The 23,359-nt window shown below is 47.3% G+C and overlaps 1 protein-coding gene across 6 annotated transcripts in view; it reads right to left on the reverse strand.

Moving 5' to 3' along the window:
• Nucleotides 1–23,359, reverse strand: part of YEATS2 (YEATS domain containing 2) — a 300,282-nt gene that overhangs the window by 229,799 nt on the left and 47,124 nt on the right. For all 6 annotated transcript variants that reach the window (XM_063915696.1, XM_063915693.1, XM_063915695.1 and 3 more), the window contains one exon: nucleotides 14,533–14,763. In XM_063915696.1, the coding sequence (XP_063771766.1) occupies nucleotides 14,533–14,763 (231 nt within the window). The remainder of the gene's footprint in view (nucleotides 1–14,532; nucleotides 14,764–23,359) is intronic.

Here is a 23,359-nt window from a genome sequence, read left to right on the forward strand (position 1 = left end):
TCAAACGTGTAGAATTTGGCAAATGTATGAATACTGGACCAAGTGGCTGCTGTATATAGTTGAGACAAGGTAGACCCCTACTAGCGGCCCAGGAAGACCCAACTGAGCGTGTAGAGTGAGCCGCAATGGATAATGGAGGCTGCCTAGATTTGTGTAGATAGTAGAGATGAGCGCCTGAAATTTTTCGGGTTTTGTGTTTTGGTTTTGGGTTCGGTTCCGCGGCCGTGTTTTGGGTTCGAACGCGTTTTGGCAAAACCTCACCGAATTATTTTTGTCGGATTCGGGTGTGTTTTGGATTCGGGTGTTTTTTTCAAAAAACCCTAAAAAACAGCTTAAATCATAGAATTTGGGGGTAATTTTGATCCCAAAGTATTATTAACCTCAAAAAACATAATTTACACTCATTTTCAGCCTATTCTGAACACATCACACCTCACAATATTATTTTTAGTCCTAAAATTTGCACCGAGGTCGCTGTGTGAGTAAGATAAGCGACCCTAGTGGCCGACACAAACACCGGGCCCATCTAGGAGTGGCACTGCAGTGTCACGCAGGATGTCCCTTCCAAAAAACCCTCCCCAAACAGCACATGACGCAAAGAAAAAAAGAGGCGCAATGAGGTAGCTGACTGTGTGAGAAAGATAAGCGACCCTAGTGGCCGACACAAACACCGGGCCCATCTAGGAGTGGCACTGCAGTGTCACGCAGGATGTCCCTTCCAAAAAACCCTCCCCAAACAGCACATGACGCAAAGAAAAAAAGAGGCGCAATGAGGTTGCTGTGTGAGAAAGATAAGCGACCCTAGTGGCCGACACAAACACCGGGCCCATCTAGGAGTGGCACTGCAGTGTCACGCAGGATGTCCCTTCCAAAAAACCCTCCCCAAACAGCACATGACGCAAAGAAAAAAAGAGGCGCAATGAGGTAGCTGTGTGAGTAAGATTAGCGACCCTAGTGGCCGACACAAACACCGGGCACATCTAGGAGTGGCACTGCAGTGTCACGCAGGATGTCCCTTCCAAAAAACCCTCCCCAAACAGCACATGACGCAAAGAAAAAAAGAGGCGCAATGAGGTAGCTGTGTGAGTAAGATTAGCGACCCTAGTGGCCGACACAAACACCGGGCCCATCTAGGAGTGGCACTGCAGTGTCACGCAGGATGTCCCTTCCAAAAAACCCTCCCCAATCAGCACATGATGCAAAGAAAAAGAAAAGAAAAAAGAGGTGCAAGATGGAATTATCCTTGGGCCCTCCCACCCACCCTTATGTTGTATAAACAAAACAGGACATGCACACCTTTAACCAACCCATCATTTCAGTGACAGGGTCTGCCACACGACTGTGACTGATATGACGGGTTGGTTTGGACCCCCCCCAAAAAAGAAGCAATTAATCTCTCCTTGCACAAACTGGCTCTACAGAGGCAAGATGTCCACCTCATCTTCACCCTCCGATATATCACCGTGTACATCCCCCTCCTCACAGATTATCAATTCGTCCCCACTGGAATCCACCATCTCAGCTCCCTGTGTACTTTGTGGAGGCAATTGCTGCTGGTCAATGTCTCCGCGGAGGAATTGATTATAATTCATTTTAATGAACATCATCTTCTCCACATTTTCTGGATGTAACCTCGTACGCCGATTGCTGACAAGGTGAGCGGCGGCACTAAACACTCTTTCGGAGTACACACTTGTGGGAGGGCAACTTAGGTAGAATAAAGCCAGTTTGTGCAAGGGCCTCCAAATTGCCTCTTTTTCCTGCCAGTATAAGTACGGACTGTGTGACGTGCCTACTTGGATGCGGTCACTCATATAATCCTCCACCATTCTATCAATGTTGAGAGAATCATATGCAGTGACAGTAGACGACATGTCCGTAATCGTTGTCAGGTCCTTCAGTCCGGACCAGATGTCAGCATCAGCAGTCGCTCCAGACTGCCCTGCATCACCGCCAGCGGGTGGGCTCGGAATTCTGAGCCTTTTCCTCGCACCCCCAGTTGCGGGAGAATGTGAAGGAGGAGATGTTGACAGGTCGCGTTCCGCTTGACTTGACAATTTTGTCACCAGCAGGTCTTTCAACCCCAGCAGACCTGTGTCTGCCGGAAAGAGAGATCCAAGGTAGGCTTTAAATCTAGGATCGAGCACGGTGGCCAAAATGTAGTGCTCTGATTTCAACAGATTGACCACCCGTGAATCCTTGTTAAGCGAATTAAGGGCTGCATCCACAAGTCCCACATGCCTAGCGGAATCGCTCCGTGTTAGCTCCTTCTTCAATGCCTCCAGCTTCTTCTGCAAAAGCCTGATGAGGGGAATGACCTGACTCAGGCTGGCAGTGTCTGAACTGACTTCACGTGTGGCAAGTTCAAAGGGCATCAGAACCTTGCACAACGTTGAAATCATTCTCCACTGCACTTGAGACAGGTGCATTCCATCTCCTATATCGTGCTCAATTGTATAGGCTTGAATGGCCTTTTGCTGCTCCTCCAACCTCTGAAGCATATAGAGGGTTGAATTCCACCTCGTTACCACTTCTTGCTTCAGATGATGGCAGGGCAGGTTCAGTAGTTTTTGGTGGTGCTCCAGTCTTCTGTACGTGGTGCCTGTACGCCGAAAGTGTCCCGCAATTTTTCTGGCCACCGACAGCATCTCTTGCACGCCCCTGTCGTTTTTTAAAAAATTCTGCACCACCAAATTCAAGGTATGTGCAAAACATGGGACGTGCTGGAATTTGCCCATATTTAATACACACACAATATTGCTGGCGTTGTCCGATGCCACAAATCCACAGGAGAGTCCAATTGGGGTAAGCCATTCCGCGATGATCTTCCTCAGTTGCCGTAAGAGGTTTTCAGCTGTGTGCGTATTCTGGAAAGCGGTGATACAAAGCGTAGCCTGCCTAGGAAAGAGTTGGCGTTTGCGAGATGCTGCTACTGGTGCCGCCGCTGCTGTTCTTGCGGCGGGAGTCCATACATCTACCCAGTGGGCTGTCACAGTCATATAGTCCTGACCCTGCCCTGCTCCACTTGTCCACATGTCCGTGGTTAAGTGGACATTGGGTACAACTGCATTTTTTAGGACACTGGTGAGTCTTTTTCTGACGTCCGTGTACATTCTCGGTATCGCCTGCCTAGAGAAGTGGAACCTAGATGGTATTTGGTAACGGGGGCACACTGCCTCAATAAATTGTCTAGTTCCCTGTGAACTAACGGCGGATACCGGACGCACGTCTAACACCAACATAGTTGTCAAGGACTCAGTTATCCGCTTTGCAGTAGGATGACTGCTGTGATATTTCATCTTCCTCGCAAAGGACTGTTGAACAGTCAATTGCTTACTGGAAGTAGTACAAGTGGGCTTACGACTTCCCCTCTGGGATGACCATCGACTCCCAGCGGCAACAACAGCAGCGCCAGCAGCAGTAGGCGTTACACGCAAGGATGCATCGGAGGAATCCCAGGCAGGAAAGGACTCGTCAGACTTGCCAGTGACATGGCCTGCAGGACTATTGGCATTCCTGGGGAAGGAGGAAATTGACACTGAGGGAGTTGGTGGGGTGGTTTGCGTGAGCTTGGTTACAAGAGGAAGGGATTTACTGGTCAGTGGACTGCTTCCGCTGTCACCCAAAGTTTTTGAACTTGTCACTGACTTATTATGAATGCGCTGCAGGTGACGTATAAGGGAGGATGTTCCGAGGTGGTTAACGTCCTTACCTCTACTTATTACAGCTTGACAAAGGGAACACACGGCTTGACACCTGTTGTCCGCATTTCTGGTGAAATACCTCCACACCGAAGAGCTGATTTTTTTGGTATTTTCACCTGGCATGTCAACGGCCATATTCCTCCCACGGACAACAGGTGTCTCCCCGGGTGCCTGACTTAAACAAACCACCTCACCATCAGAATCCTCCTGGTCAATTTCCTCCCCAGCGCCAGCAACACCCATATCCTCCTCATCCTGGTGTACTTCAACACTGACATCTTCAATCTGACTATCAGGAACTGGACTGCGGGTGCTCCTTCCAGCACTTGCAGGGGGCATGCAAATAGTGGAAGGCGCATGCTCTTCACGTCCAGTGTTGGGAAGGTCAGGCATCGCAAACGACACAATTGGACTCTCCTTGTGGATTTGGGATTTCAAAGAACGCACAGTTCTTTGCGGTGCTTTTGCCAGCTTGAGTCTTTTCAGTTTTCTAGCGAGAGGCTGAGTGCTTCCATCCTCATGTGAAGCTGAACCACTAGCCATGAACATAGGCCAGGGCCTCAGCCGTTCCTTGCCACTCCGTGTGGTAAATGGCATATTGGCAAGTTTACGCTTCTCCTCCGACAATTTTATTTTAGGTTTTGGAGTCCTTTTTTTTCTGATATTTGGTGTTTTGGATTTGACATGCTCTGTACTATGACATTGGGCATCGGCCTTGGCAGACGACGTTGCTGGCATTTCATCGTCTCGGCCATGACTAGTGGCAGCAGCTTCAGCACGAGGTGGAAGTGGACCTTGATCTTTCCCTAATTTTGGAACCTCAACTTTTTTGTTCTCCATATTTTATAGGCAGAACTAAAAGGCACCTCAGGTAAACAATGGAGATGGATGGATTGGATAGTTTACTAGTATACAATTATGGACGGACTGCCACGGTTAGGTGGTATAAAAAAACCACGGTTAGGTGGTATATATTATAATAATAATACAATTATGGATGGACGGACTGCCTGCCGACTGCCGACACAGAGGTAGCCACAGCCGTGAACTACCGCACTGTACACTGGTTGATAAAGAGATAGTAGTATACTCGTAACAACTAGTATGACACTATGACGACGGTATAAAGAATGAAAAAAAAACCACGGTTAGGTGGTATATATTATAATAATAATACAATTATGGATGGACGGACTGCCTGCCGACTGCCGACACAGAGGTAGCCACAGCCGTGAACTACCGCACTGTACACTGGTTGATAAAGAGATAGTAGTATACTCGTAACAACTAGTATGACACTATGACGACGGTATAAAGAATGAAAAAAAAACCACGGTTAGGTGGTATATATTATAATAATAATACAATTATGGATGGACGGACTGCCTGCCGACTGCCGACACAGAGGTAGCCACAGCCGTGAACTACCGCACTGTACACTGGTTGATAAAGAGATAGTAGTATACTCGTAACAACTAGTATGACACTATGACGACGGTATAAAGAATGGAAAAAAAACCACGGTTAGGTGGTATATATTATAATAATAATACAATTATGGATGGACGGACTGCCTGCCGACTGCCGACACAGAGGTAGCCACAGCCGTGAACTACCGCACTGTACACTGGTTGATAAAGAGATAGTAGTATACTCGTAACAACTAGTATGACACTATGACGACGGTATAAAGAATGGAAAAAAAACCACGGTTAGGTGGTATATATTATAATAATAATACAATTATGGATGGACGGACTGCCTGCCAACTGCCGACACAGAGGTAGCCACAGCCGTGAACTACCGCACTGTACACTGGTTGATAAAGAGATAGTAGTATACTCGTAACAACTAGTATGACACTATGACGACGGTATAAAGAATGGAAAAAAAACCACGGTTAGGTGGTATATATTATAATAATAATACAATTATGGATGGACGGACTGCCTGCCGACTGCCGACACAGAGGTAGCCACAGCCGTGAACTACCGCACTGTACACTGGTTGATAAAGAGATAGTAGTATACTCGTAACAACTAGTATGACACTATGACGACGGTATAAAGAATGAAAAAAAAACCACGGTTAGGTGGTATATATTATAATAATAATACAATTATGGATGGACGGACTGCCTGCCGACTGCCGACACAGAGGTAGCCACAGCCGTGAACTACCGCACTGTACACTGGTTGATAAAGAGATAGTAGTATACTCGTAACAACTAGTATGACACTATGACGGTATAAAGAATGAAAAAAAAACCACGGTTAGGTGGTATATATTATAATAATAATACAATTATGGATGGACGGACTGCCTGCCGACTGCCGACACAGAGGTAGCCACAGCCGTGAACTACCGCACTGTACACTGGTTGATAAAGAGATAGTAGTATACTCGTAACAACTAGTATGACACTATGACGACGGTATAAAGAATGGAAAAAAAACCACGGTTAGGTGGTATATATTATAATAATAATACAATTATGGATGGACGGACTGCCTGCCGACTGCCGACACAGAGGTAGCCACAGCCGTGAACTACCGCACTGTACACTGGTTGATAAAGAGATAGTAGTATACTCGTAACAACTAGTATGACACTATGACGGTATAAAGAAAGAAAAAAAAATACCACGGTTAGGTGGTATATATTGTAATACAATTATGGATGGACGGACTGCCTGCCGAGTTCCGACTGCCGACACAGAGGTAGCCACAGCCGTGAACTACCGCACTGTACTGTGTCTGCTGCTAATATAGACTGGTTGATAAAGAGATAGTATACAATACATACAACAATATACTACTATACTGGTGGTCAGGCACTGGTCACCACTAGTCACACTGGCAGTGGCACTCCTGCAGCAAAAGTGTGCACTGTTTAATTTTAAATTAATATAATATTATGTACTCCTGGGGGCTCCTGCTATAACAACCTGCAGTGCTCCCCAGTCTCCCCCACAATTATTATAAGCTTTGCCTTTTATACATTGATGTGCAGCACACTGGGCTGAGCTGAGTGCACACAGACTGAGTCACACTGTGTGACTGGCTGCTGCTGTGTATCGTTTTTTTTCAGGCAGAGAACGGATATAGCAGAGAACGGATATATATTAAAATAAATAAAAGTTAACTAACAACAACTGCACTGGTCACTGTGGTAAACTCTGTCTGACTCTGCACAATCTCTCTCTCTCTTCTAATCTAATTTCTAATGGAGAGGACGCCAGCCACGTCCTCTCCCTATCAATCTCAATGCACGTGTGAAAATGGCGGCGACGCGCGGCTCCTTATATAGAATCCGAGTCTCGCGAGAATCCGACAGCGTCATGATGACGTTCGGGCGCGCTCGGGTTAACCGAGCAAGGCGGGAGGATCCGAGTCTGCTCGGACCCGTGAAAAAAACATGAAGTTCGTGCGGGTTCGGTTTCAGAGAAACCGAACCCGCTCATCTCTAGTAGATAGGCTTGACGAATAGTCAATCGAATCCAGCGGGCCAAAGTCTGCTTAGTAGCAGGCCACCTTCAACCTGGGAGATCATAAAGCACGAATAAAGCATCAGTTTTCCAAAACGGTGCAGTCCGTTCCACGTAGATCTTCAATGTCCTCACTACATCCAGAGAAGGTGTCCTCGAGTCCTCCTGCAAGGAAGGTACCACAATAGGCTGATTAATATGAAAAGCCGACACGACCTTATGAAGAAAGGAAGCACGTGTTCTTAACTCAGCCCCATCACAATTAAAATTTAAGTAGGAAGGCATACAAGACAAGGCACTTAATTCAGATACCCTCTGGGCTGAAGCTATGGTAAGTAGAAAAACAGCCTTCCAAGTAAGATAGTTAAGATCTGCTTCTTCTAAGGGTTCAAAACAGGGTAGCTGTAGATAATCCAGCACAAGATTTAAATTCCAAGGAGCTGTAGGAGGAAGAAACGGAGGCTGTACCCGAAGGACCCCTAGGAGTGCTAGGCGTTTCTGAAAGAAAATTGACAAGGTAGATACCTGAACTTTCAGGGATCCTAGACGAAGTCCGGAATCTAAACCTGCCTGAAGAAAAAGCAAGAACCGTGAGAGACGAAAGGAATAGATAAGAACCGAGAGAGAAGGAAAGGAAGAGAGATAAGACCGCCAGATGCGATGGTAATGGGCTGCCGTAACCGGTTTCCGTGCCCGCAACATTGTGGGGATCACACCTTTTGGAATACCTTTTCTTTTCAGGATGTCTGCCTCAATATCCATTCCGCTAAACGTAGTCGTGGTAAATCTGGATGCACGAAGGGCTTTTGTTGGAGTAGATCCGGACACAGAGGAAGAGGCCAAGGATCGTCCAACAGAAGAAAGCGCAGGTCTGAATACCAAGCCCCCCCCCCCCCCCGAGGACAATCCGGTGCTACGAGGATAACCGAGATTTACTCTAGTTTGATTCTCTTGAGAATTTGAGACAACAGAGGGAACAGAGGAAAGACGTAAATGAGGTCGTACGCCTAAGGCACGGCCAGAGCGCCCACAGCTTCCGCTTGAGGATCCTGGGTCCTGGAGATGTATCTTGGAAGTTGATGATTGAGACTGGATGCCATGAGATCCACGTCTGGACACCCCCAGCGTTGTATCAGATCGTTGAACACCTACGGGTGAAGAGCCCATTTTCCCGTATGTAGATCCTGACAGCTGAGGTAGTCTGCTTCCCAATTGTCCACTCCTGGAAAGAATACAGTCAAGAGGATTACTGTCTTGCGTTCTACCCATTGAAGAATACATGACACCTCTCGCATTGCATGGCGACTTCCGCCTTGCTTACGTACGCTACAGTAGTCGCGTTGTCCGACTGAACTTTTACAATCTTGGATCAAAGAAAATAGGCGGATTGTACCAGTGCATTGTAGATCACTCTTTGTTCCAACACATTTATTGGCAACACACCGAACTGCCTGCCCACAGTGAGATTGTTCAGCTGGAGCCACCAAAGAAGCAAACGCTGTGTCTCCGGAGTTAGCCGAACTAACTGTTGAAGGTGTAGATGTGACCCAGACCATTGTTGTAACAGATCTAGCTGGAAAGGACGTGAATTTAAACGGCCGAACTCTAGAGTTTCGAAAGCCACTACCATTTTCCCTAGCAAACTAATGCATAAATGGACTGATACCAGTCGTGGCTTGAGGACAGCTTAGACCAGTTTCTGTATACTCAGAGCTTTGTCTTGAGGCAGAAAAACTTTCTGTACGTTGGTGTCCAGGATCACACCAAGAAACTGGATATGCTGTGACGGCTGAAGACTGGATTTCCGAAAATTGATTATTCATCCGTGTTCCACTAACACATTGTAAGTTAATAAAGCAAGTTCATGGAGAACGAGATCGGATGGAGCTTTGAGGAGGTCGGGTAAGTATGGTATTATTGTGACTCCCAATGAGCAATCATCATGGACATGACCTTGGTAAACACCCTGGGTGCTGTGGACAGACCAAATGGTAAGGCTCTGAACTGAAAATGATCCTGTTGAATCGCAAACCTGAGAAACGTTTGGTGAGGCTCCCAGATCAGAATGTGGAGATACGCATCCGTGATGTCTACAGATATCATGCATTCTTTGGGTTCCAGGCTCAAAATCACAGAGTTGAGCGACTCCATCTTGAACCGGTAATAAGAAAGAAACTGATTTAAATGATTTCAGATTCAGAATTGGTCGTACAGTACCGTCTGGTTTTGGTACTACGAAAAGATTGGAATAGTAACCCTTCTTTCGTTGAAGCAGCGGTACCGGCATTAACACAGCCGATTCCATCAAGGACTGTATTGCACCTTGAGGGGCCAAACGTTTGTCCAGAAGAAGTGGAAGACTTGTCATAAAATATTTCTTTGGCGGCAAAACTTTGAAATCTAACTTGCACCCTTGGGAGATGATACTGCGAATCAATGCATTGTCTGATATCTTGAACCAGGCATCTTGAAAGTTCCGAAGCCACGCTCCCACCATACTTGGACCCCGGTGGGAAGTGAGACCGTCATGCCACGGGTCTTTTCTGCAGGCTTTGGGTCTTGACGACACGCAGCTACTGGTTGCTTGCCGTGACCTCTACCTCGCAAGGGCGTATTTCTACCGCATCCTCTAAAGGATGGATTGGAACGAAAGGACCAAAAGGAAGATCCAGTCAAAGAGTGCTTAGGTGGTGGCGGAAGGGTTGGTAAGAAGGTAGATTTACCACCCGTAGCCTGAGAAATTAACGAGTCTAGTTCTTTTCCAAAAAGAATGTCACCAGTAAACGGAAGTGTTTCCGCCACTCTTTTTGACTCAGTGTCCACTTGCCATGGCCGAAGCCAAAAAACTCTTCTTGCTGCAATAGTTGCTGCTGAGATCCTTGAATTAACTTATCCAATATATCTAGCCGCTTCTCCTAGGTATATAGCCGATTCCTTAATATGTTCAGCTAAGATCACTACTTCTTCTAATGGAACTCCGTCTTGTAAATCCTTTATCAATTTAGTGGCCCAATGTTCCACTGCCTTGTTCACCCAGGAACTTACCAAGGTTGGTCGAAGTGAGTCCAAATAGATAGACTTTAACATGGTGTCCAGTTTACGGTCAGACGGGTCTTTCAACGAAGTTGCTCCCAGAACAGGTAATGCCATCTTTTTGGACAACCTGGACAGAGAGGAGTCAACTCGAGGTGACTTCTCCCATTTATCCGTCATAGCCGATGGCAATGGATAGATACTGAGGAATCTTTTGGGCATTTGAAACCGCTTGTCCGGGTTCTTCCAAGCCTAGCTCAACTGATCATCCAGTTTCTTTGAAAAGGGATGTGACGTTTGAACACTGTTTTCTACCAAATAACGCAGTATCTGGTGAATCCGGTGTCGTCGTTTCAGAAATGTTAAAAACTTGTCTTATAGCCAAAATTAGAGGATCAACCCCTTGAGAAGGTTCCAGTATAACTTTGTTGTCGGCGTCAGTAACTTCACCCAACTCACGATTGTCCTCTTCGGCTTCATCCTGAAAGAGAAGCTCTTCCCTGGAATCATCTGACTGAAGAATTAATGGTACTGGGCATTTCTTAGTCTTCGTTACCATCTGTGATTGTTCACTGGATGTGTCCAAGCGTTTTGTGAGACCTTCTATCGACTTGGTTAGCCCTGCTACCCAGGGTGGTTCCGTAGTAATAGAGGGTACCTCATTTTGAGGCAAAGCCAAAACTGTCTCACCAGTTTTCCGTAAGGATGTAATTGAGAGATAGTTCCTGTGAGCGCTACCACCCAGGTGGGAAAATTTGCATCTTGAGATGGATTAACTAAAGTAACCTCCGAAGCACATGCATTACATAGGGAGGAATCATCTGTGTGGGCTTTTTTGTTACACTTCGCACAGACAAATAATTTTTGTGACACCTTATTCGCCGGTCCCTTGCCTGCCATTGTGACAGACACGGTGGAGACACAGACAATTGACACCAACACTATCAATAATAGAGAGACAGAGGGGGTAATTCAGAGTTGATCATAGCAGCAAATTTGTTAGCAGTTGGGCAAAACCATGTGCACTGCAGGGGGGAGGGGCAGATATAACATTTGCAGAGAGAGTTAGATTTGGGTGGATTATTTTGTTTCTGTGCAGGGTAAATACTGGCTGCTTTATTTTTACACTGCAAATTAGATTTCAGTTTGAACACACCCCACCCAAATCTAACTCTCTCTGCACATGTTGTATCTGCCCCCCCCCTGCTGGGCACATGGGCCCTCATTTCAAGTTGTTCGCTCGCTAGCAGATTTTAGCAGCATTGCACACGCTAGGCCGCCGCCCTCTGGGAGTGTATCTTAGATTAGCAGAATTGCGAATAGAAAATTCTTAGCAGTTTCTGAGTAGCTCGAGACTTACTCCTACACTGCGATCAGCTCAGCCCGTTTCGTTCCTGGTTTGAAGTCACAAACACGCCCTGCGTTCGGCCAGCCACTCCCCCGTTTCTCCAGACACTCCCGCGTTTTATTCTGGCACGCCTGCGTTTTTCCGCACACTCCCAGAAAACGGTCAGTTTCTGCCCAGAAACACCCACTTCCTGTCAATCACACTCCGATCACTTCAACGATTAAAATTCTTCGCTCGGACGTGAGTAAATCTACTAAGTTTTGAGATAAAATACTTAGCGCATGCGCACTGCGTACCATGCGCATGCGCATTTTTGCCTTAATCACTCCGTTGCGAAAATCGGCAACGAGCGAACAACTCGGAATGACCCCCATGATCTTGCCCAACTGCTAACAAATTTGCTGCTGCGATCAACTCTGAATTAGGCCCAGAGAGAGGAATATCAGAAGGATAGAGGGGAGGTATAAATTGGAATGACTCCCCTATTTTAAATCCCCTCAGCCACCAGCCTGTATTTTGTGCAGGCACCTTGGTTTCTCTGTAGAAATGTGCAACTGTCTCTTTAACAGTGCAGATTCCTGAAGAGAAAAAAAAACAAACAAACAATGTTGACATTGAATGCCTAGCTGAGAGAAGCACTTCTGATTGACAGGTTAAAACCTGCCAACTCTGCCCCCCTTCTATGCACAGGCACCCATCCCAATGCGCAATTTTAGTGTGCATTGAATGTTTTGCTTATGCGTTTTTTTTTTAATAAATGTACTGTATTGCTTGCGGATTTTACACAGTGCAGTGTTTTTTTCCCTGCTTCTACACTAGTAAGTGCGGCAGCACAGAAGCGGAGTGAGGGAGAGAGGGCGCCAGAGCTGAGTTTTACACGATCCCTACTATTCCCCCTCTCATGCTGCCATGCCGTGCACTATCAGCTCGGCCGTGCAGGGAGACTACCTTGCATCCCGGCCAGAACACAGAGTGGGTGAGGAAGGCACTCGCCCGCCGTCAATCCCCCTTCCCCTCTCGGTGTATGGTCAGCGCGGCAGTATAGAAGGGACACACGCGGGAAGAGGAGGGGAGGGAAGGGAGCTCACTCCACCAGGATGTCTGCCTCAGAATGCGGCTTACTCAGGAGGGACAGCTCTTCTCTTTTAAGTGCTGTTCTTTGCAGCTGTGGTGTATATCCCACTTCTCTGGGACAGCGCTTCTCTGATAAGCGATGTTCCTATTGCAGCTGAACGCTGCTGGTTTGTTGCCCGGACCCAACTTCTCTCATAAGTGGGGAAAGTACACTGAAAACAACAATAAAATAAAGTAGAAGTAACGGAGTAGGAGCTCAGTCAGCAGTGACCGGCTTCCTCTGCATAAATTCAAAACTGAGGGATGATAGGGGGATAGATGGGGAACAGCCTGTTTCATTTTTTGGATTATTTAAAGTGCCAGCTCCCTGTAAGCCACCATCATCACCCCACAGTCTTGAAGTTGTGCCAGTGTCCCCTAGTGGCTGACAGAAAAAAGTAAAAGCAAACAAACGCTACAAGGACCATGAATCGGCGGCAAAAGACAGTCATGTGATTGCCACCAATCAGTTCCAGAAACTCTCACAACCTGAAGACAAGGAACTGTATGTAACATACTGCTCAACTGCATTTCTTGTGAGGCTCAATGGAGAGGTTAAATAGCTAACATGGTATGATAATTATTATGAAAATTAATCCTTGAATTTAAAAATCTATGGTTAATACAGAGGAGAAGAAAGAGGTAAAAAAAAAAAATATATATATATATAGTAAACTTGATAAAGCGGAAGGTGATAACGCACCAGCCAATCAGCTCCTATATGTCATTTTTCCAACCCAGCCTGTAACATGGCAGTTAGGAGCTAATTGGCTGGTGCGTTATCACCTTCCACTTTATCACTTCTCCAGGATTAATACATCTGCCCCCATGTCCACAGAGTGATAAAAAAAAAAACCTCCAAACATTATCATGCAAAATGGAACTTTCTATATCAATGTACGATAAATAACCACTATATGTACATTTCTGATTTTAGCTGGTATTTACTCTGCTCTAGAACCCTTTCTACAACCAGTGATTCAAACCCTTTTCATTTAAATGCACCTCTGAACTTGTATCTTTTGCAAGGACCTGGCTTTAAACAGGCTGTTAGTTTGTATTATAAAAGCCATGTATACACTTATATACTGCATCTCTTCTATGGCATAAACAAATTTGGTTTGTGCACTCTTACAACATAAAGATGTGCTGTGCTGCATATGAATTCAACCGCTCATCAATCTACTTTCTCTAGTCCCAGAGCTACATTTTTATGAACTGGTGCTAAATAATGTAGTGTGGGACAAATTCAATCAACAGTGACTTTGCTGTGAATGACTTAATGTGGAAAGTCACAGCCGCAACTTTTTCCTATTCAGTTAGAAATCCATGTTACAGTAATAGGACTTAACACGCCTTGTAGTTTGCAGCTCATGAGTAGGTGAAAAATACGGGTAAGTTATTTTAAGGTCAAAGTGTCAGGACCTGTTGCAGAACCTCTGGTGCACCCCCAGAGCTAGGAATAATAATGCACTCAGATGCGTTTGCAGAGCATCATCTGGCAAATAATGACGTCACTTTTCAAGTGATTTTCTTTAAAGAGCCCCGCCCAAAAAGTGTGGAATTATGTGGAACCTGTATTTTGGGGTGTGGTACAGATGGGAAATGAGTTTTTGACCTTGTAGTTGGAAGTTGAGAGTGTTATTTTCACAATATTTTTGAAACTTGCTTGAAAACAGTTAAAACCACACTACATACATTTTCTGCAGCCCACAATAATCTAGAGGCTTTAATGTGGTGAAAAAAACACGTTTACCCAGGGATAAGCCACGTGTAATATTAGCAATGTCCAAAGTGTCCGATTCATTAACATCTACTTTGGTTACAGTACAGTATTTATAGCATACCTTCCCAAGTTTTTCATCTGTGGCTGCCGTCCCTGTGAGCACGGATTTGGCAGGAGTGTGGCAGTCTTTGTCCAATAATTCATTGTGAGCACAGACAGAGTCAGTCTCTGAATTATTGGCAGAAGGGGTGTCTGAGCGGTGATTTGCAGGAGATGACGCCCGGGAAGGAGATTCCAAAAACTTCTTTATAGCTGGATGGTTTAGAATTGTAGGATCGCATGTGGAAGTTCCCTACAGAAACAAAAAGAGTCCATGAGATGATACTCACAAAGATCCTTAGCAACATAAAGAAGGGAGGGAGAGGAAAAGAAAGAGAGAGTACAGAGAGGGGAGGGACACAGGACATAACTGACAGGATAAGACGGTAGACATGATGCAGGGGGTAATTTACAATGATTCACGCGGAATGCCTCATGATCATGCAATATGCAGGTATAACCTAGAGCAAAAAAAACAAACCAAAACTGTAAACTACTAATGCATATAACTTAAGCCGGGTACACACTAGGCGATTTCAGCCTAAAAAATAAATAACGACATAAAACGAGATTTATGGTAAGAACTTAACGTTGTTAAATCTCTTTCTTCGAGGTACACTGGGCTTCACAAGGATTCACACCGGGGTGTAGAGTAGAATCTTGATCCGAGGCACCAACAGGCTCAAAGCTTTTGACTGTTCCCAAGATGCTCAGCGCTGCCTCCTCTATAACCCCGCCTCGCTCCACGCACAGGGAGCTCAGTTTCGTTAACCAGCCCAATGCAGTAGCAGGTACCAGAGACGACAACCGCTTGTAGCCAAATACACCACACACTCAGCACAGGAGAGGGTGTCAGCGGCTATGCTAATACCAACCCAAAGAAGCAAAGTGCGTCAGGGTGAGCGCCTTGTGGAGCCCAGTGTACCTCGCAGAGAGAGATTTAACAACGGGAAGTTCTTACCATAAATCTAATTTTCTGTTGTGGGGTACACTGGGCTCCACAAGGATTCACATCGGGGATGTCCTAAAGCAGTTCCTTATGGGAGGGGATGCACTATAGCGGGCACAAGAACCCGGCGTCCAAAGGAAGCATCCTGGGAAGCGGCTGTATCAAAGGGAACATGTTCCCTGAGGACCACGTAGCCGCCTTGCACAATTGTTCAAGAGTCGCACCACGGTGGGCCGCCCAAGAAGGTCCAACGACCGAGTAGAATGGGCTTTGATGGTAGCAGGAACCGGACGACCAGCCTGTACATAAGCATGTGCAATCACCATTCTAATCCATCTGGCCAGAGTCTGCTTGGAAGCAGGCCAGCCACGTTTGTGAAAACCAAACAGCATGAAAAGAGAATCGGATTTCCTAATGGAGGAAGTTCTCTTCACATAGATATGGAGAGCCCGTACCACATCCAAAGACCGCTCTTTGGCAGACAACTCAGGAGAATTAAAGACCGGGACCACAATCTACTGGTTAAGGTGAAAGGAAGACACCACCTTGGGTAAATAACCTGGCCGCGTTCTAAGAACCGCCTGGTCACGGTGAAAAATCAAATAGGGAGACTTACAGGATAAGGCACCCAAGTCAGAGACCCTTCTAGCTGAAGCAATAGCCAGCAAGAACACCACCTTAAGGGAAAGCCACTTAAGGTCAGCAGAGGTAAGAGGCTCAAACGGAAACTCTTGTAAGGCCTCCAAAACCACCGACAGATCCCAAGGGGCCACAGGTGGCACATATGGAGGCTGTATCCGCAACACACGGACACATGAATGTATGGACATCAGGTAGGGTAGCAATCTTTCTCTGAAACCAAACCGACAAGACAGAGATATGAACCTTGAGGGAGGCCAGACGCAGGCCTAAGTCCAGGCCTTGTTGTAGAAAGGCCAATAGTTTGGCCGTACAAAACTTGAAAATGTCATGACTGTGAGACGCACACCAAGTAAAGTAAGCATTCCACACCCTATGGTATATCCGAGCAGAAGCCGGCTTACGGGCCTTCAACATAGTTTGAACGACCGCCTCAGAAAAACCCTTGGCCCTCAGGACGGAAGCTTCAAGAGCCATGAAGTCAAAGCCAGACGGGCCAAATCCTGGTAAACACAAGGGCCTTGAACGAGTAGGTCTGGTCGTTGTGGAAGTAGAAGGGAACGATCCAACGAGAGACCCTGTAGATCGGAGAACCAGTGCCGCCTGGGTCACGCTGAAGCGACTAGAAGTAGGTTTCCTCCTTCTTGCTTGAACTTCCGTAGTACTCTGGGCAGGAGTGACACCGGAGGGAACACCTACGGCAGCCGAAAGTTCCACGGGATTGACAGAGCATCCACGAATGCTGCTTGAGAATCCCTTGTCCTTGCTCCGAAGACTGGAACCTTGTGATTGTGTCGAGACGCCATCAGGTCCACATCTGGGAGGCCCCAATTGTCCACAAGAAGTTGAAACACCTCTGGATGTAGGCTCCATTCTCCGGCGTGCACGTCCTGACGACTGAGATAGTCCGCCTCCCAGTTCAGAACACCCGAAATGAACACTGCTGATATGGCCGGCAGATGGCGTTCTGCCCACTGAAGAATCCTTGATACTTCCCTCATTGCCATACAGGTTCGAGTGCCGCCCCGATATTTAATGTACTCCACCGTGGTGGCGTTGTCCGCTTGTACTTGAACAGGTCTGTTCTGTATGAGATGCTGGGCCACCGTCAACGCATTGAACACTGTCCGCAGTTCCAGAATGTTTATCGGGAGTAGTGAGGACGGAGCTCAGCGCACCGGCAAACTGCCGCGGCATCCCGGCGTACCAATCCGCCCCTGATCATGACCAAGGACACCCTGCTTAATCTGCCCGTACAATAAGGGGATTTTTGTCTTACATGTTAAATCCTTTTTTCAGATGCCGTGGTGGACACTAGGACTGTGGGGTATTGTGTAGATGAACTGCGGGCACCAAGAGTTAAACTTCTGCAGAGTGTAGCAGAGGCTCCTCCTCCCCTATAACCCATGTAAAGCCAGTTTGCATCCACCACAGCTTCCGAAAAAAGGAATTTACAAATAAGACAAAAATCCTCTTTTTTCTGTCAGCCTAGGTGGACACTGGGACTGTGGGACGTCTCAAAGGGGTCCCTTTACGGGTGGGAACGCTCCACAGCTGCACGGAGGACGACGGCCAAAGGCCGCATAAGCCGAGGCGAAGGTGTCGAACTGATAGAATTTGATGAAAGTGTTTGCGGAAGACCATGTAGCCGCCCTGCAAAGCTGCTCAGCAAAAGCACTGCGGCGAACCGCCCAAGAAGGGCCAACCAACCGAGTAGAATGAGCTCTGACGGATGCTGGAATAGGCCGACAAGCCAGCAGATAAACTTGTCTAATGGCGATGCGGATCCAACGTGTTTAGAAGCAGGCCATCCACGCTTTCGAATATTGTAAAGAATGAAAAGGGAGTCCGATTTGCGGAAGGATTCCGTTCTGGCAACATAAGTACGGAAAGCCCGTACAACATCCAAAGTGACCGAGGACTCCTATGGAACGTCTGACGTCGTGGGTAGTAAGAACCACAATCTCTTGATTGATGTGGAACCTGGAGACAACTTTAGGAAGATAATCCATTCTAGTACGTAGGAATGCCAGCTCCGAGTGGAAAACTAGGAAAGAAGATCTGTGAGACAAGACGCCCAAGTCGGAAACCCGGCACGCCGAAGCAACGGCCAACAAGAAGACAGTCTTCCAAGTAAGCCAAGAGAGATTCACAGAATCTAAGGGTTCAAATGGAGCCTGCTGAAGTATCCGGAGGACCAAGGACAAGTTCCATGGATGAACGGGGGGGGGAAGGAGGTTGCATATGCCGTACCCCCTGCAGAGAAGTGTGTGACTAGCTGAGGAATTGGCCACTTTTCGTTGAAAGAGAACCGAAAGAGCAGACACCTGCACTTTTAGGGAGGCAAGCCGAAGACCCAAGTCCAAACCGGCTTGAAGAAAAGCCAAAACCCTGGATATTCAATATCTCAAGGGATTCAAGTGACGAGCTGAGCACCACTGAAATGTACCGCCGCCACACTCTATGATATATGCGGGCCGAAGGCTGTTTTCTGGCTTAGAGCATAGTGGTGATGACTGGGTCTGAGAACTCCTGGGCTCTTAATACTGACCTCATAACAGCCACCCCATCAAAGCCAGGTGGGATAGGTCTGGGTGAAGGCAAGGGCCCTGGGATAGGAGGTCCGGACGAAAAGGTAGGCGAAATGGAGGCTGAATGGAGAGGCTGCAAAGATCCGTGTACCAAGTCCGTCTTGGCCAATCCGGGGTGATCAGCATGGCCGTGACCCACTCCTGCTTCAGGCGTCTGAGTACATGTGGTAGGAGAGCAATCAGCAGAAACACATACACCTTCGGAAAGGGCCAGGGAGCTAGCAGAGCGTCCACCAGAAACACACCTGGATCCAGAGTTCGAGATCCGTACAGAGGAAGTTTGTGATTGTGACAGGAGGCCATCAGATCTATGGGGGTAATTCCAAGTTGATCGCAGCAGGATTTTTGATAGCAATTGGGCAAAACCATGTGCACTGCAGGGGAGGCAGATATAACATGTGCAGAGAGAGTTAGATTTGGGTGGGGTGTGTTCAATCTGCAATCTAATTTGCAGTGTAAAAATAAAGCAGGCAGTATTTACCCTGCACAGAAACAATATAACCCACCCAAATCTAACTCTCTCTGCAAATGTTATATCTGCCTCCCCTGCAGTGCACATGGTTTTGCCCAATTGCTATCAAAAATCCTGCTGCGATCAACTTGGAATTACCCCCTATGCGCGGCTGACCCCAGCGAGTCACTAGAAGGTGGAATACCTCTGGGTGAAGTGACCATTCTCCGGAATGGACGTCTTGTCGACTCAGGAAGTCCACCTCCCAATTCTGTATTCCGGGGATGTAAATTGCCGACAGAGCCGGTAGGGAGCGTTATACCCAACGGAGGATGTGACCGACCTCTTGCATGGTGGCCTGACCTTTGTGGTTGATATAAGTGACCGCCGTCACGTCGTCTGTCTGTATCAGGACAGGATTGCCAATAAAAAAAGGGCCCGCCTGGTAAAGAGCTCTGTATATTGCTCGGAGCTCCAAGACATTGATAGATAGAGTCGCCTCTTGAGCTGACCAACGACCCTGGAAGGAGTGGTTGCCCGTAATCTCCCCCCAGCCTCGTAGGATGGCATCCGTGGCTAGAATGACCCAGTCCTGGATCAGGAAAGGGTGGCCCATTGTTAGATGGGACGACTGAAGCCACCACAGGAGTGAGTGGCGGGTTTCCCTGGAAAGTGAAATCCGGCTGGCCCAGAGATGGAGATGTGACCTGTTCCAGCGATGGTGCAATTCCAGTTGCAGTGGTCTGGAATGGAGCTGGGCATATTCCACCATTTCGAAACAAAAGACCATCTTGCCTAGGACCCTCATGCAAAGATGAAGGGAAACACTGGGATGTTTGAGGAAGGCCTTGATTAACGTCTGGATATCCACCACCTTGTTCCTTGGTAGAAACACACGCTGAACCTTTGTGTGCCCAGGATCACCCCTAAATGACGAACGGACTGGGATGGAGTTAGGATCGACTTGCGCCAGTTGATAAACCAACCATGGGATTGCAACAGCGCAATTGTGACCTGGAGATGCTGTTGTAAACCAAAATTAAATCCAACAAAGTTGGAGTGGGGCGCTAGTGGGGTGCGTTTCTAATCAAGCCTGGAGTAGGTTAGTCACACCTACAATAAATGCATACAGAAAACAAGAATGTGAAGGCAGCGCTTAATAAAACCAGATGGATTGTCTAAAACTGTTTAATATGTTTAAAATGTATAGGAAATACCAATGAATTTCGCAACAATAAGAAATATATTGATATAAAACACTGCAGAGTTGGAGCAGAGTAGGCTTTCCTAGCCGGGGTAACTGAGGAAGGAAGGTATGTAGACATACCCGCCGTAGCCTTGGATATTAGCTTATCCAGTTCATCCCCGAACAGGACCTCTCCTTTGAAAGGCAGATTTTCCACTCCTTTCCTGGAGTCCGCATCCGCAGTCCACTGGCGTAGCCACAATCCCCTGCGTGCTGACACTGCCATGGCAGTGGTGCGTGCGTTGAGCACACCAATTTCTTTTATGGCTTCCACCATAAAATTATCAGAGTCCTGGATATGCTGTAGGAGTAAAATAATATTGTCCCTGGTTAAGGAATCTAAACCATCAATTAGGTTATCTGACCATTTAGCGATGGCCCTAGTGATCCATGCACAAGCAATAGTGGGTCTCTGGGTCACCCCCGCCTCTGTGTATAAAGATTTGAGAGTGGTCTCAATCTTGCGGTCAGCCGCGTCTTTTAAGGACGCAGCTCGGGAACCGGTAAGACTATCTTACGCGACAACCTGGACACCGATGCGTCCACATTCGGCGGATTCTCCCATTTCTTCCCGTCATCTAATGGAAAGGGAAAGGAAGAAATCAACCTTTTATGGATCTGAAATTTCTTGCCTAGGTTTACTCAAGCCTCTTCAAAGAGGGCATTCAGTTTCTTTGAAGCGGGAAAAGTAGCTGAGGATTTCTTTTTAGCATTAAAATAAGATTCCTCCTCTGTCCTGTGAGGAATGTGCAGGACAGTTCTGATAGCCTCAATGAGGGCCTGAATCCCCTGTGACAGGACAGCATCCCCCCCACTCGCATCCATTTCACCCTCCTCTGGATCCGATGTATCAGGATCAGTATCATCCTGCATGATTTGGGCCAGAGTACGCTTTTGTGGGCAAATGGCGAGGGCTTGAGACGCAGGCATGTGAGCTGAAACTTTATCAGGTCATCCATAGACTGCCGTAACAATTGCATCTCCTTCTCATTATGAGACAGTTTAGTTGAAATATTAGAAAACATCCCTTTTATGGAAGCTAACCATGAAGTGCACCCATCTCCTCTGGGCACAGTATCAAACGGAGCTCTAGAGGAGGGGCATAGAGGGAGGAGCCAGTGCACACCCAGACCCAAAGTCTTTCTTAAAGTGCCCATGTCTCCTGCGGAGCCCGTCTATCCCCATGGTCCTTACGGAGTCCCCAGCATCCTCTAGGACGTTAGAGAAATTACAAAATGCAATATATGAAAATTGTAATTGTAATTGTATGTAAATAAAATAAATATAGAGGCACACAAGAACCCAACCACCTACACAGAGAAGTGGGGTGGGGGACAAATAACCTGACACCAGGACAGTGAGGTATAGGGGAGCAGGAATTCAGCCCTCTCTGCTGGGCTATCGGCTGCAGAATTCTGAAAATGGCCGACCAACTAGGAAAGGAGGGAGGAGAGAAAGTCCCCTTGGCGCCTAAACCTAGGACAGGCTATGGCCAAGGGGTCGAGATTACAGGGGATCCCTACCCCCTCCTGGAACCCCAGGGACGCCATCTGAATCCCCCTGAAATATGGCCGCCAAGTCTCTGGTGATCTAGTGTTGGCTTAGAGAGGACGGAGACCCGCTGCCAGGACTACCGGGGGATCCTCCCTCCCCGCCGGTGGTGTTGCCGCAAGTGGCGGCTCCCGCACGCGTCGGGGAGCCGCTTACCAAGTCCCCCTCCAGCTGCGGCTCCTCCGTGTGCAGGAGAGGCACCTGCTGAGAGTGACCGTGGAAGTCCATTCACCAGCCACCGGAGGGGTGTTGAATCCAGCAGCAGCAGCGCTGACACTAGCGCTGCTCTGGAAGTAGAAAAGGAAAAATAGGATTTCTCAGAGTCAGTAGAGGATGCTGGGATCCAATTTAGCACCATGGGGTACAGATGGGTCCTTTGGGAGCCACTGGCACTTTAAGAGTTTAACAGTGTGGGCTGGCTCCTCCCTCTATGCCCCTCCTACCAGACTCCGTTTAGAAACTGTGCCCGAGGAGACGGACATACTTTGAGAGAAGGAAATATACAGATAGTGGTGAGATTCACACCAGCTCACACATAACAAAAAAGGAAAGCCAAGCTAACCAACTTGGAACAATTCAGCAATGGCTGAACCAACAACACTGAACCAAGTAACAATGCAGGAATACGAAGCACTGGGCGGGAGCCCAGCATCCTCTATGGACTACGAGAAAAGGATTTACCAGTAGGCAATTAAAATTCTATTTTCTCTTACGTCCTAGAGGATGCTGTGATCCAATTTAGTACCATGGGGATGTACCAAAGCTCCCAGTACGGGAGGGAGAGTGCTGAGGTTCCTGCAGAACTGATTGACCAAACTTTAGGTCCTCAGAGGCCAAAGTATCGAACTTGTAGAACTTAGAAAACGTGTTCGACCCTGACCAAGTAGCTGCTCGGCAAAGCCGAGACACCCCAGGCAGCCGCCCAGGAAGAACCCACCTTACGAGTAAAGTGGGCCTGAACAGATTTTGGAATCCGCAATCCCGCCGCAGAATAAGCATGCTGGATAGTAAGCCCGATCCAGCGAGAAATCGTCTGCTTAGAAGCAGGACACCCAATCTTGGGGGTAATTCTGAGTTGATCGCAGTAGCAATTTTGTTAGCAGTTGGGCAAAACCATGTGCACTGCGGGGGGGGGGGGGCAGATATAACACGTGCAGAGAGAGTTAGATTTGGGTGTGGTGTGTTCAATCTGCAATCTAAATTGCAGTGTAAAAATAAAGCAGCCAGTGTTTACCCTGCACAGAAACAAAATAACCCACCCAAATCTAACTCTCTCTGCACATGTTATATCTGCCTCCCCTGCAGTGCACATGGTTTTGCCCAACTGCTAACAAAATTCCTGCTGCGATCAACTCAGAATTACCCCCCTTGTTGGGATCATAAAAGACAAACAGTGCATCGGATTTCCTATGACGAGAGGTT

This window comes from Pseudophryne corroboree, chromosome 4, assembly GCF_028390025.1.
Source record: "Pseudophryne corroboree isolate aPseCor3 chromosome 4, aPseCor3.hap2, whole genome shotgun sequence".
Taxonomy (NCBI): domain Eukaryota; kingdom Metazoa; phylum Chordata; class Amphibia; order Anura; family Myobatrachidae; genus Pseudophryne; species Pseudophryne corroboree.